We start from the raw sequence: 15481 nt of genomic DNA on the forward strand, positions 1-15481 counted from the left end.
TCTGGCCTAGACCCTTCATCAGCCTTTGTGGTCCTAAGATGTTACTTGGCCTGCTGTGTTCATCCAGTTCTACACTGTGTTATCTCGGAAAAAAAACCACTGGAAAAAATTCTTCCTCACTGTATGTATATCTACACCACAAGGACTAGAAGTTCAGAAAGGGGCAATTATTGATGGAAGAAATGCTGACCTTTTCAGTGATATCTGCATCTCATAAAGAATAAAAGAAATTCCTATGTCTTTTGTTCTCTGCACTTAAAGTTTTTAAAATTGTTGGAGGCAATTTTGAATTGGACATTCCAACATTGTTTTCTTCCACCCACTCCCCCATCTTACTACATAGGCATTTTCATTGCAGCCCATGACCTTCTTGGTAGGTAGGTGCCTGAAATTCTCTTTAATCAGAGAATCTAATATTTACCTTACTACTTAAGGAGAGTTGGTGGTAGAGATTCTGATTGGTTACATTCCAGCACTCATGCCAACATGTTCCCTTCTGTGGATTTTTGATCACAATATTTATCAATCAATCTTTAAAAACATGCAAAATTTTCCAATACATTACCCATTATATCATGTGTTGTTTCGTAAACTTTCACTACATTATGCGTCTACTTTTCGGCAGCTTGTACCTGTTTTCTGCTCCACTCATGGGCCTCATAGAGCTCTACCTTTCCTTTTTGCCTTGTTGAGATAGTTTTTCTACAGTTTGCTATTTTAGTCCAAGGCGTGGTCAGGTGGAGGGTGGTGCTTAATAGGAATCGTAGGATTATACCTGGCGTGGCCTGACCACCTTGGGAGCAAGTGCCCACAATGATGAGATTTTCACGACTGTTGTTGGAGGTCGGGGTGGGGATGTAAGGGGCTGGATGTGGTGAGCTGCTTTTGAACCACCTCCAAACAAAATTTAGTGATAGTCTCGGTGGCTGCTGGCTGCCAGGGCACCTTGTTTAAAAGTTTCACCTTTGTGTTGTGGGACGGCATTGAAAACAGCTATAGTGAATACAGAGAGTCCCTCATACACCAACTAGCACTCATCCCACCTCCCACCCCTGCACCAAGACATGAGCACCAAGACTTAACAACTTCAATTGCAATGTTTTCCCTGGGTTTCAGTGATATTGCGCACTATTGGATTTCTGGGCTTTCAGCTGAAACCACATTATGAATTTTGACTGACAGCTCCGAGATCCATTAGACTATTGACACACCTGAACCCCTGCTCTGGTTCTTTGGTCTTGGCTGTCAACTTCACAATCATTCTCTGTACGAAGTTTAGATATTTGAGTGCTTGCAGTTTTAGCTATTGATAGTTTAAAGGATCGGGATTATTGACACTTTTTATTAGGTTATAGTGAAAATGAGTTTTTTTTTCCAAGAAAGTTATTGTGGCAAAGTTTTAATGCTATTTTTTTTAAAAAAGCACAATGTACAGTAAATTCATTGTTCACTGGGTGTGTGGGCTTAGAGCGCCATAGCTTGGCATGAAGGCCACAGATGCTGTTCATTGAGAATAATTTTGGAATGGTTATGTCAGCTGTTTATTTATGCAAATGAAAATGAAAAGTGAGTCACCTACTGAACAGTCATTTTGTATTATTGGTGATGGTATGAATGAGATTGGTCAGCAACTTGCAGATATCTAAGGTAATGTAGAAAAATGTCCCAAGGAGCTGTACAGGATTATTAGAAAGCAAACTTTAATGCCAAGCCACATAAGATGATATTAGATCAGACTACCAAAGAATTGATCAGTGAGCAACTTCAACAACATGGGCAGCTGGAGAGGTTGAGGGAGAGAATTCCACAGCTCAGGCCCTTGGTAGAGCAATTAAAATCAGACATGTACATGAGACCAGAATTGGAGATGACAGAGAACTTGAAGGGTTATTAGGCTGGTCAAAATTAGAGAAAAAAGGGACTAAGTGATTGAAATGATCTGAAAAATGACATGAGAATTTTAAAATGGACAAGTTACTTTGCTGGGACTGAGCATAATCCAAGTTTGAACTAATCTGCTCTGAAAGGCTATTATTACTAAGTGAAATTAATGGAAACAAACAAATTTTAATAGTCTATCTTTCCTTTTTTCTACAGTTTTCTATTTTGGGTCAATGTTCATCCCCAAGGTTGGGGGTGGGGAAAGTGGGTAGTCATGGGATTATGTTTGGCCTGGCCGGAGTACTTTGGGAGTAAGTGCCCACAAGGATGAGATTTTTGTGGCTGTTGTTGGAGGCAGGGTGGGGTGGGGTGGGGTAGGGGTGTTAATGGCTGGATGAGGTGAACTGCGTTTGCATCAACTCCAAACAAAATTTAGAGGTAGTCATTGTGGCTGCTGGGTGTCAGGGCAGCTTGTTTAAAATTTGCCTGTTAGAATAAACATTCAATCTACCTTTTTTATACTTCAATTTCTTATTTTGTTTCACAACTCCTTTAGATATTTGATCACAATTTTTTTGCGTAACTGCACACGCATAGTAATATTTGTGGTTCACTTTCCAGGAATCCGCTGAAAAGGATCAGAAACTGAGGGAACAGGCAACAGTCCATGAAAAAGAAATGATTGAATTGGAGACTGAATTAAATACAACACGTCGCCAACTTGGGACTATCAAACAGGAGTAAGAAAGTTAAGCTGAAAGTCAGGAATCTCCCTGATATAGAGTTGATCATTAAAGATTCTTCTTATTTTACTTGTTGATATTGTTGAGATAGTTTTTAAGAAGATTTATTGAATTTTATAAGGCAAAAACGTAATAGATGTTTATAAGTCTAGTGATTGTTGGTCATCAATCAGGGCTTATGATGGGGTCTTTGCTATCAGCTGGAGGACTGACAGGTCTTAGATTACTTCTTGAGGATGGCCTGCTGGGGTCCAGTGGCTAGGTATGGACCCTTTCAGAGACCTGGGGTCGGTGGTAGCTACCATACACCAGAAACAAAGAGGTACCGTAGCCAAAAGTGAATGAGGGAGGAGTTGCTTTTTAGTGAATATCAGCAGTCAGGACATGACCTTAAGTGCACATTAATGGCTGTAGTTGGCTTCTAGGCAGGGAGGCTGTCCATGATTGGTTGGAGGCAGGATCACCACAATGCACCCTCTCATCAGATCATATGCTCCAACCCTCCACACCCACTCCAGACAACATTAAATTCTGCCCTTAGAATTAAGCTTGGCTCTCTCTAATAATCCCTTCCCTCCATTGAATGTCCATTTTGGTTCACATCTGAATTTGGAGAATTCAGTGAGGTATGAGAGTGTTAGAACTGCACACCCGATAAGTACTGACTGCCAGTGGTGAAACTTGGTGAGAAAGATTTAAAAAGGGAAAAAAAAACTGCCGAATTTTTTTTAAGATAGTATATTAGTCTTTGTGCAATAGTTTAAACTAGTTTGCTAATTTACTAAAACATGAAATGTGAATGCCATTGATGATTTTGCTAAATTGTGCCCAACCAAAATCTACCCCAGTGTGTACATAGCAGACATAACAAAGCTATATCAGCAAAGTAGATGCAATTGAACAAAAACATATGTTTGGGTACACTATTATGGTTGATAATGAAAAGTGAAAATTGCCATGTTTTTATATTTTGGTCAAATTTTTTAAAAGCTTTCTTTAAATCCATTGCAGATGCATCCCCTTTGAAGCGAATGTAATCAAATTGTACTTTTTATATATGCATCACAGAAATCAGAAAATATGTTAGATCACATCTGTTGTAACTGAAAACATGATGCGTTTTGGTATGGATTGAAACTCTGATAACTAAGCGGGGCTGTGGAATCTTTCAGTTCATTGTCAAAATCCAAAATCTCCACCACTTCTCTAGATAAGACCATGAGCTACATTACGCCAAGACACCAGCATTCCTCCATCCTATAGAATTAAAAATAGAAAGTGTGCATTAATATGCTCCCACAACATTTTCCTCAATTATCCCAAAGTGTTTCACACATCATGAATTACTTGAAGTATGTAGCTAAATGTGCATGTTTCATGCAAGAAGTTTGCGCAAATAACAATGAAGAAAATAACCATTTAGAACATAGAACAATACAGTGCAGAACAGGCCCTTTGGCCCTTGATGTTGCGCTAACCTGTGAACTAATCTAAGCCCCTCCCCCTACACTATCCCATCATTATCCATATGCTTATCCAAGGACTGTTTAAAAGCCCCTAATGTGGCTGAGTTAACGACATTGGCAGGCAGGGCATTCCACGCCCTTACCATTCTCTGAGCAAAGAACCTGCCTCTGACATCTGTCTTAAATCTGTCACCCCTCAATTTGTAGCAATGCCCCCTTCTACAAGCTGAAGTCATCATCCTCGGAAAAAGACTCTCACTGTCCACCCTATCTAATCCTCTGATCATCTTGTATGTCTCTATTAAATCCCCTCTCAGGCTCCTTCTCTCCACTGAGAACAGACCCAAGTCCCTCAGCCTTTCTTCACAGGGCTGCGCTCCAGACCAGGCAACATCCTGGTAAATCTCCTCTGCACCTTTTCCAATGCTTCCACATCCTTCCTGTAATGGGGCGACCAGAACTGCACGCAATATTCCAAATGAGGCCGCACTAGCATTTTGTATAGTTGCAGCATGACATCATGGCTCTGGAACTCAATCCCTCTACCAATAAAACCTAACACACCGTAAGCCTTCTTAACAGTACTATCAACTTGGGTGGCAACTTTCAGGGATCTATGTACATGGACACCAAGATCCCTCTGCACATCCACACTACCAAGAATCTTTCCATTGACCCGGTATTCTGCCTTCCTATTATTCCTCCCAAAGTGAATCACCTCACATTTATCCGTATTAAACTCCATTTGCCACTTTTCGGCCCAATTCTGCAGTTTATCCAAGTGTCCCTGCAACCTGCAACATTCTTCCACATTGTTCACCACTCCACCGACTTTAGTGTCATCTGCAAACTTACTAACCCATCCACCTATGCCTGCGTCCAAGTCATTTACAAAAATGACAAACAGCAGTGGTCCCAAAACAGATCCTTGAGGCACACCCCTAGTAACCGGACTCCAGGCTGAATATTTTCCATCAACCACCACTCGTTGCTTTCTTACAGAAAGCAAGTTTCTAATCCAAACTGCTAAATCTCCCTCAATCCCGTGCCTCTGTATTTTCTCCAATAGCCTACCATGTGGAACCTTATCAAAGGCTTTACTGAACTCCATGTACACCACGTCAACTGCCCTTCCCTCGTCCACATGCTTGGCCACCTTCTCAAAAAACTCAATGAGGTTTGTGAGACATGACCTGCCCTTGACGAATCCATGCTGACTACCTCCAATCAAATTGTTGCTTGCTAGATCATCATAAATCCTATCTCTTATAATCCTTTCCAAAACGTTTCCTACAACAGACATAAGGCTCACCGGTCTATAATTACCTGGGTCATCCCTACTGCCCTTCTTGAACAAGGGCACAACATTTGCAATCCTCCAGCCCTCTGGTACTAAACCTGTAGACAATGAGGACTCAAAGATCAAGGCCAAGGGCTCCGCCACCTCCTCCCTAGCTTCCCAGACAATCCTCGGAAAAATCCCATCTGGCCCAGGGGATTTATCTACCTTCACACCTTCTACAATTGATAACACCTCCTCCTTACTAACCTCCTTTCAATTCTAGTTATCCATCACTCAGTCATCTCCTCTACAATATTCTCCTGTTCCTCAGTGAAAACAGATGAGAAATAATCATTTAGCACCTCTCCGATTTCCACAGGGTCCACACACAACTTCCCACTTCTGTATTTGACTGGCCCTATTCCTACCCTTGTCATCCTCTTATTCCTCACATACCTATAGAAAGTTTTAGGGTTCTCCTTTATTCTACCTGCTAATGTCTGCTCATGTCCCCTCCTTGCTCTTCTTAACTCTCTCTTTAAATCCTTCCTAGCTAACCTGTAACTCTCCATCGCCTCATCTGAACCATCTCGTCTCATCGTCACATAAACCTCCCTCTTCCGCTTAACAAGAGATACAATTTCTTTAGTAAACCATGGTTCCCTTACCTTATCGCTTCCTCCCTGCCTGACAGGGACATACCTATCAAGGACACGCAATATCTGTTCCTTAAACCAGCTCTGCATTTCAATTGTCCCCATCCCCTGCACTTTGCTAACCCGTTCTATGCCGCCTAAGTCTTGCCTAATCGCATTATAATTGCCCTTCCCCCATCTATAACTCTTGCCCTGTGACATGTCCATATCCCTTTCCATTGCTAAAGTAAACATAACCGAATTATGGTCACTCTCTCCAAAGTGCTCACCTACCACTAAATCAAACACCTGGCCTGGTTCATTACCAAGTAGCAGATCTAGTGTGGCCTCCCCGCTTGTCGGCCCTTCGACTCACTGAGTCAGGAAACCCTTCTCCACACATTGGACAAAAACTGATCCATCTGACGTATTAGAGTTATAGCATTTCCAGTCAATGTTAGGGAAGTTAAAGTCTCACTCCTGCCCAGAATAGTTTTGCCGATCCTCTCCTCCACATCCCTGGAACTTTGTGGAGGCCTATAAAAAACTCCCAGCAGTGTTACCTCTTCCCTCCTGTTCCTGACCTCAGCCCATACCACCTCAGTAGATGAGTCCTCATCAAAAGTTCTTTCAGCCACCGTTATACTGTCCTTGACCAACAAAGCCACACCTCCACCGCTTTTACCACTTTCCCTGATCTTAATGAAAGATCTAAACCCTGGAACCTGCAACGTCCATTCTTGACCCTGCTCTATCCATGTCTCTGAAATGGCCACAACATCGAAGTCCCCGGTACCTATCCATGCTGCAAGCTCACCTCCCTTATTCTGGATACTCCTGGCGTTAAAGTAGACTCATTTCAATCCAGCTTGCTCTCTGCCAGCACACTCCTGTGACAGTGAGGTCCTGTCCATGTCCTCCCTACGCTCATCCTCCTGTGTACTAGAACTACATCTCAGTTTCCCATCCCCCTTCTGAGCTAGTTTAAATCCACCCAAGTAGCACTAGCAAATTTCCCACCCAGGATATTAGTGCCCCTCTGGTTCAAGTGGAGACCGTCCTCTTTGTAGAGGTCCCACCTTCCCCAGAATGAGCCCAAATTGTCCATGTACTTGAAGCCCTCCCTCCTGCACCATCCCTGCAGCCATGTGTTCAGCTGAAATCTCTCCCTGTTCTTTGCCTCGCTATCACGTGGCACGGGTAACAAACCAGAGATAACCACTCTGTTTGTTCTAGCTCTCAGCTTCCATCCCTGCTCCCTGAAATCCTGCCTGACATCCCTATCCCTCTTTCTACCTATGTCGTTGTTGCCTATGTGGACCATGACTTGGGGCTGGTCACCCTCTCCCTTCAGGACCCCAAAGACACGATCCGAGACATCACGGACCCTGGCACCTGGGAGGCAACATACCAACCGTAAGCCTCTTTCGTTCCCAGCAAACCTTCTTTCAGTCCCTCTAACTATTGAGTCCCCAATGACTAACACTCTCTTCCTATCCCCCTTCCCTTCTGTGCAAGAGGGACAGACTCTGTGCCAGAGACCTGTACCCCAGTGCATTCATTTAATCAAGTGTGGAGCTGGATGAACACAGCAGGCCAAGCAGCATCTTGGGAGCACAAAAGCTGGCGTTTCGGGCCTACACCCTTCGCCCAAAACGTCAGCTTTTGTGCTCCTGAGATGCTGCTTGGCCTGCTGTGTTCATCCAGCTCCACACTTTGTTATCTTGGATTCTCCAGCATCTGCAGTTCCCACTATCTCTCATTCATTTAATCCGTTTAGTTTAGGATTTGCCGCTTGATGAACTTCCCAACTTCTGGAATCTTAAAAATCCACCAACCTATGGAAAAGGGAGACATCAGTTTGATGTCTACCCAGATGACAGAAACTCCAACAATTTTGAAAAAGCTTCAACGCCCTTCCTGCTGTATGAAAGTGTCTCTACTTAAGCCAAGGAGGGCTAAACCCATACCTTCTGACTTGGAGATGCAAACCAAGTGCTGCTGGTATTTATCACCAATATGCTCCCTCCAGAATCAATTACTGTGTTCTATTCAGTGATAATGGGAATTGCAGATGCTGGACAACCCAAGATACGTCCACTTACGTCCGTGACACCACCCACGCCCTCCACCTCCTCCAGGACTTCCAATTCCCTGGCCCCCAACACCTCATTTTCACCATGGTTGTCCAGTCCCTATACACCTGTATTCCCCATGCAGATGGCCTCAAGGCCCTCCTCTTCTTCCTGTCCCGCAGGCCCGACCAGTTCCCCTCCACCGACACCCTCATCCGCCTAGTCGAACTTGTCCTCACCCTCAACAACTTCTCTTTCGATTCCTCCCACTTCCTACAGACAAAGGGGGTGGCCATGGGCACCCGCATGGGCCCAAGCTATGCCTGCCTCTTTGTAGGTTACGTGGAACAGTCCCTCTTCCGCACCTACACAGGCCCCAAACCCCACCTCTTCCTTCGTTACATTGATGACTCCCCAGAGGAGCTCGAACAGTTCATCCACTTTACCAACACCTTCCACCCCAACCTCAAGTTCACCTGGGCAATCTCCAACACATCCCTCACCTTCCTGGACCTCTCAGTCTCCATCTCAGGTAACCAGCTAGAAACTGATGCCCATTTCAAGCCCACCGACTCCCACAGCTACCTAGAATACACCTACTCCCACCCACCCTCCTGCAAAAAATCCATCCCCTATTCCCAATTCCTCCGCATCTGCCGCATCTGCTCCCAGGATGAGGCATTCCACTCCTGCACATCCCAGATGTCCAAGTTCTTCAAGGACCGCAACTTTCCCCCCACAGTGGTTGAGAACGCCCTTGACCACGTCTCCCGCATTTCCTGCAACACATCCCCCACACCCCACCCCCGCCTCAACCGCCCAAAGAGGATCCCCCTCGTTCTCACACACCACCCCACCAACCTCCGGATACAATGCATCATCCTCCGACACTTCTGCCATCTACAATCCGACCCCACCACCCAAGACATTTTTCCATCCCCACCCTTGTCTGCTTTCCGGAGAGACCACTCTCTCCGTGACTCCCTTGTCTGCTCCACACTCCCCTCCAACCCCACCACACCTGGCACCTTCCCTTGCAACCGCAGGAAGTGCTACACTTGCCCCCACACCTCCTCCTTCACCCCCATCCCAGGCCCCAAGATGACCTTCCATATTAAGCAGATGTTCACCTGCACATCTGCCAATATGGTATATTGTATCCATTGCACCCGGTGTGGCTCCCTCTACATTGGGGAAACCAAGCGGAGTCTTGGGGACCGCTTTGCAGAACACTGCTCGGTTCGCAACAAACAACTGCACCACCCAGTCGTGAACCATTTCAACTCCTCCTCCCATTCCTCAGACAACATGTCCATCATGGGCCTCCTGCAGTGCCATAAAGATGCCACCCGAAGGTTGCAGGAACAGCAACTCATATTCCGCTTGGGAACCCTGCAGCCCAATGGTATCAATGTGGACTTCACAAGCTTCAAAATCTTCCCTTCCACCACTGCATCCCAAAACCAGCCCAGTTCTTCCCCTCCCCCCACTGCATCCCAAAACCAGCCCAGTTCTTCCCCTCCCCCCATTGCATCCCAAAACCAGTCCAGCCTGCCTCTGCTTCCCTAACCTGTTCTTCCTCTCACCCATCTCTTCCTCCCACCTCAAGCCGCACCTCCATTTCCTACCTACCACCTCATCCCGCCTCCTTGACCTGCCCATCTTCCCTGGACTGACCTATCCCCTCCCTACCTCCCCACCTATACTCTCCTCTCTACCTATCTTCTTTTCTCTCTATCTTCGGTCTGCCTCCCCCTCTCTCCCTATTTATTCCAGTTCCCTCTCCCCATCCCCCTCTCTGATGAAGGGCCTAGGCCTGAAACATCAGCTTTTGTGCTCCTGAGATGCTGCTTGGCCTGCTGTGTTCATCCAGCTCCACACTTTGTTATCTTGGATTCTCCAGCATCTGCAGTTCCCATTATTACTGTGTTCTATTCCTTTCATTTGGGGCTTTTACCTTTTTTTTACTTTATGTGTGCTAACAATTGCATGCAAAATCCAGTATAGAATCTGTGGAAATGCATATATATCCTTGGAAAACAAGGTGGTGTTTGTACAGAATTTTTGAAGCAATCCTATTGGATAAATACTTCAATTTGCAGGCAATGCCCTGTTAAGTGAGATTTCCATAACGGGCTGTTGCTATAATTTTAACTTTGTATTCCAGCTTTGCCGAGAGCCTTTTCAAAACCTCTTGATAGATGATGTAGCACTTTTAAATAATCCTGCTTGATTTAAGTAATAAATTATAATTATAAAGTGATTTTACCGTATAAATGAACTCCAAAAATATTATGGTATGTACTTACTGCCCTCGGCATCTTCCCATTCATCAAATCTAGACACATTGGACATTTACCTTATTTATCACTTTTTTATATAATGTGAAAATGATGACATGTCTTATCATGCTCAATTTATATTTACAGCTATGATCTAAATAATAACAAGTTTGACATCCATAACAAATATTATTTAATTTGTAACTGGGGAGACCATGCACCTGCCATTAGTTGAATTTACTCTGCACCTTTCAGTACGTTTTTTGCCCACCCATTTGCTGAAAGTGTGAACTGATAGTGAAGGAGTGAACAAAACAGGGAAATCAACAAAGTGTTCCCTTGACCAGTTAGTATTAGAGATATTGGGAAATATTTTGAAGGAAGGAGAGTGGATTTAAAAGTGGGTGAATGGGGTACATTCAGTGTCAAGTCAATAGAGAAAGGGAGAAAAAGGAAGATTGGATTAACAGACAGAATGAAAAACATAACATCTAAGCAATGACATTTTAAAAATACCCTAAAGATCAAAATATGATGGAATGAAGCATACAGTAGCAATTGATTTTCAATGCAAGAAAAGTTAATTGGCAGACTGTGAAACCTACACTTAGAATGACAAACTTTAAACTTTCAGTGACAAATGTAATAGGCAAATACAGTGAAACCATTGCTCAAAATACAAAATTTGGGAGGCCAAGGGTAAAATGCTATTTATACAAAATTTCTGGTGAAACAGCATGAGTTGTGTAGCAGGTTTTTGGTATCTGTTTTAATTGTACATCAGTTCCTTTCCTGAAGTTAATAATCTTTCTTACATATATAATAACAGCAGTGTTATCCTCATTGCTCATAAGACAGCAAAATCTGATCTGTGCTCTTTCTCCTATTCTCTTGAAATTCGACATTCAGTTTTGGGTCTTGTTCTTTTGGCAAAGTTGCCAGAGCTATTGGGAGTGAAACAACACCAGCACATTCTCACTTATATGACCACATATAACTTGCCACTTGCAAATTTGATAAAGAATAGCTGAAATTATTCCTTGTATAGTAAAAGTTCAAAAATATGTCTGAGAGACCCTATGAATATCTTGCCTTCTTGGAGAAAGATTTCGTGTTTTACTCTTACTTTGAGATGTAAAGTTAATGTAAATGTTACAATCCTTACACATTTTTGTTCTTCCATGGAATAGCTGACTAGACTTCCATTTGTTTCCAGTTCCTAATTGTCTTTGAGAAGGTGGGGCATGAATCATCTTGAACCACTGCAATTCACCTAGTATAGGTGCACATATAGTGCATTTCCTTCCCTCCTTTCGCTATTCTTTTATGGCATATAGGTATCATTTGCAAGGTCATTTTTTTTTGCTCGATTTGATTGGCTTATTAGACTATTTAAGAGGGCAGTTAAGTGCTGTGCTGTGGATTTGGATTGACATGTAGGCTAAACCACACAAAGATGCCTGAGTTTCTGGGTTGTGTTTTTAAACAATTATCAATGAGAATTTTCATGGTCAACATTATTGAGACTAACTTTCAATTCCATATTATTCATTGAAGTTAAATTCTGCCAGCTGTTAAATTGGGATTTAAGCCTATGCTCCCGATCATTCGCCTGTATCTCTAGATTACTAGTCGAGTGATATTGCCAACTCGGCTACCATCTCCTGGAATTACAAGGGGGTAGGATTCAAACTAGTAACCTGTGTCCCTCAAAAATTATGAAAACTCTCTAGTTAAGGAAGATTCATGAATTTGTGCTGGAAATCAACCATCTGGAGGTCAGTTCAGAAGCTACTAGCCAGTCCTATTGACATTTTGATCCTTAAATTGCTACACTGAATCATTGTTGGTCTCCGCTGTAGGCTAGCAGAAGTTCACATGGAGCTGGATGATACTCAGAACAAATCTGCTGCAACGTTCCTGGCAACAGAGGATGAAATAATTCAACTGAGGGCTGAGTAAGCTTGAAATCCTTAAAATAATTTTGGTTATCTTCTTACTCCAAATGCATGTTATGTTGAAATATAGAGGGGTCAACGATAGATTCATATTGGTATTTCAGATCCTGATGGGCACCAACTTTAGGTTGATACAATCCATTTAGGAACAAAGCTGAGATGGAATGAAAACCTTTTTTGTTCTTTTTCTTCACCTTTGTTCAATTGTTACAACAACCCTACCCCCCAACCACATGACAGTTTAAACTTGTGGAAGATAAGGCATGTGCATACAGTTATAGAGACACACAGCACAGAAACAGACCCTTTGCTCCAACCAGTCCATCCTGACCATAATCCCAAAACTAAACTAGCCCCACCTGCCTGCACTTGGCCCATATCCCACCAATCACTTCTTATCCATGTACTTATCTAAATGTCTTTGAAACATTGTAAATGCAATCCCATCCATCACTTCCCCTATAAGTTCATTCCACACACGATACACTTACTGTGTAAAAAAAATTGCCCCTCATTCTTTTTTAAATCTTTCTCCTCTCACCTTAAAAATATGCCCCCCAGTATTGAAATCTCCCACTCTAGGGAAAAGACACCTTATCTGTACTCCTCATTATTTTACAAATCTCTATAAGGTTACCTCTCAGCCTCCTACACTCCAGTGAAAAAAATTTCAGCTTCTCCTTATAACACAAACTCCCCATTCCTGGCAACATCCTGGTAAGTCTCATCTGAAACCTCTCCAACTTAATAATATCCTTCCTGTAACAGGGAGACCAGAAGTGGACATAATACTCCAGAAGAGGCCTGACCAATATCCTGTACAACCTCAACCTGACTTCCCAACTCCTGTACTCAAAGGTCTGAACAATGAAGGCAAGTGTGCTAAATGCCTTCTTAACCACCCTCTCTATATGTGATGCAAACTTCAAAGAATTATTACCTGAACACCGAGATCTCTATGAATTGTTCTTGTTTATGGTTCAGAACTCTTGTTGTGGAACAGAAATTTTAGCTCAAGAACAAAAGATTAATCTATGGCAAATAGGGAAACTGTTACAGGGAGGGAGGACTTTGCTCTACCCTGACCATAAAACACATCTCTTTGCCAAAGTGTCTTGCTCACCCTTGATCAAGCTGCAGTGTTGGATAGATTTCCTGTATGACGTTAGACTTTATGTTTTGTACATAAAAATGGTCACCACATGGCAATTGAAATGGCCGTAGAGTCTATTCGATAGTTAATGAACAAACCCTGAGATTTGGATAGAATCATAGAATCTCTACGGTGCAGATAGAGGCCATTCAACTCATGGAGTCTGCACTGATCCACCAAACAGCATAACCACCCAGACCCACCTGTGCAAACTATCCCTGTAACCCCACATTTCCTATGGCTAATCCACCTAGCCTGAATATCCCTGGATACTATGGGGAAATTTAGCATGGCCAACCCACCTAACCTGTACATCTTTGGACTCTGAGAGGAAGACAGAGCACCTGGCAGAAACTCATGCAGACACGAGGGCAACATACAAATCCACACCCGGAAGCAAACTCAGGTCGCTGGTGCTGTGAGACAGCAGCGCTAACCACTGAGCCACTGTGTCCACCCGGATGACAGCTATTGAAAGGCTTTACCGTGATGATGAAAAACAAATATCAGTGTGCTCCCATGTCAAAGGGCTGGTGCTTGCTATGATTGTGTTACAGCAAAGAAAGTGGCTGCTACTAAATGTCCATGTGTCCAACTGTTGGAACCACTGTTCAGCAGAATCTGGCACATTATGATCAAGGTGACGGTGACAGTGAATTTGAATGTTATGAATTGTACTGCTCACCTTGGCACAGGAGAGGAGCTCTTGATTTTTGTTGCTCAACTAATGAGGGCTCACAGTTGTGCTGGTTAGTTACCCACCTCCTAGTATCCTCCTTGCTAGTGAAAATAAGTAAGTTCTGTACATATTTGAGTTTGCTTTAGGACAACATATCTGATGATGGAAAATTGCAATCGACTCTTCATAGCTGGCTCTGTGATCCAGTAGCAGTTCATTGTCTTATTGTTGAAATTGACATGTCACCAGGTCTAGAATTCTTTCATCTAGGCCAGAGAGCCTTTCAAAACCAATGCTTTAACAAAAGCCAAATGTTGCAGATGTCGGACATCTGAAATAAAATCAGGACACGATGGAATTACTCACCAAGCCAGGCAACATCTGTCCGGTCTGTCACTGCTTACTGGAAATATCAGCCCAGTTCCGTTCCCAAATGTGAGGCAGCCTAGCCCTTACACTTCATCCTCCATTATTCTCCAGGCACTCTCCACACTTACTCGAGCAACGCCAATATGGCCAAAACCCAAGAGAACTGTAAAAGCACTGGAAGTCTTTGCACTGTTATAAAACTGACACAAAAAAACCAAACATTTATTCAAAACCCTCCTTGGAGCAGTAAAAAGCTTAATCATCTTAAATACACAGAAAACTATCAAAATAAACCAACAGGCATTTTTAAAAACCACTTCAAAAAATAAAATAATTTTCTCCCCAGCTTTTAAAAATCGCCATTAAATATAGGGTTTCCTTTGTAGAATCACCCCTATAGAGATAAATCCATTAGTTGGTTTTGGAACTCAGCCAAACATTCCATAATGGAATTTCATCCCACAGCTGTGTCAGATTAGTCCCTTGAGCTGAATATATTGACAACTTTGAAACAGATGAGCAAATAGCCACCTGACTGTACTTAATAGGAGTATGTGTTTCTTCAGAGGGAGTTTGAAAGAACATTTATTTATTATGACAGTTTTATTTGTGTGAAAGTCATTACAGTATTATTATAGGGCCTATGAATTTTGCCACTGGGGACATAGGAAGGATTTTTCAAAGGCTCAGTAGATCTTTACGCTTTAAACAATAGATAGATGAAAGCTCAGTGTCTAAATGTTATATTGCAGTCAGATTCTCCATACTGTTGAATATATAATAGACCTTTAACATTTGATAAAATACACTAATGCTTATGAACTTTTACATAATTCTGGTCAATGTAATGGTTGCTTAATTGTCAAGGAAAGAGCCAATGATTAATCACTACACTAAAACCTTGCTTAACTTGTCATCAGCATTGAATTGTTAAAGTTGCTAAGAGCTTTTAAACTTA

General features: G+C 42.8%; 1 protein-coding gene across 4 annotated transcripts in view; it reads left to right on the forward strand.

Moving 5' to 3' along the window:
* spata18 (spermatogenesis associated 18) overlaps positions 1–15481 on the forward strand; it is a 75891-nt gene that overhangs the window by 14685 nt on the left and 45725 nt on the right. For 3 of the 4 annotated variants that reach the window (XM_059647754.1, XM_048531182.2, XM_059647767.1), the window contains 2 exons: positions 2503–2621; positions 12227–12322. In XM_059647754.1, coding sequence (XP_059503737.1) covers positions 2503–2621; positions 12227–12322 — 215 coding nt within the window. The remainder of the gene's footprint in view (positions 1–2502; positions 2622–12226; positions 12323–15481) is intronic. The other variant, XM_059647762.1, reaches the window with a different exon arrangement.

The sequence above is a fragment of the Stegostoma tigrinum genome, chromosome 1 (assembly GCF_030684315.1).
Source record: "Stegostoma tigrinum isolate sSteTig4 chromosome 1, sSteTig4.hap1, whole genome shotgun sequence".
Classification (NCBI taxonomy): Eukaryota; Metazoa; Chordata; class Chondrichthyes; order Orectolobiformes; family Stegostomatidae; genus Stegostoma; species Stegostoma tigrinum.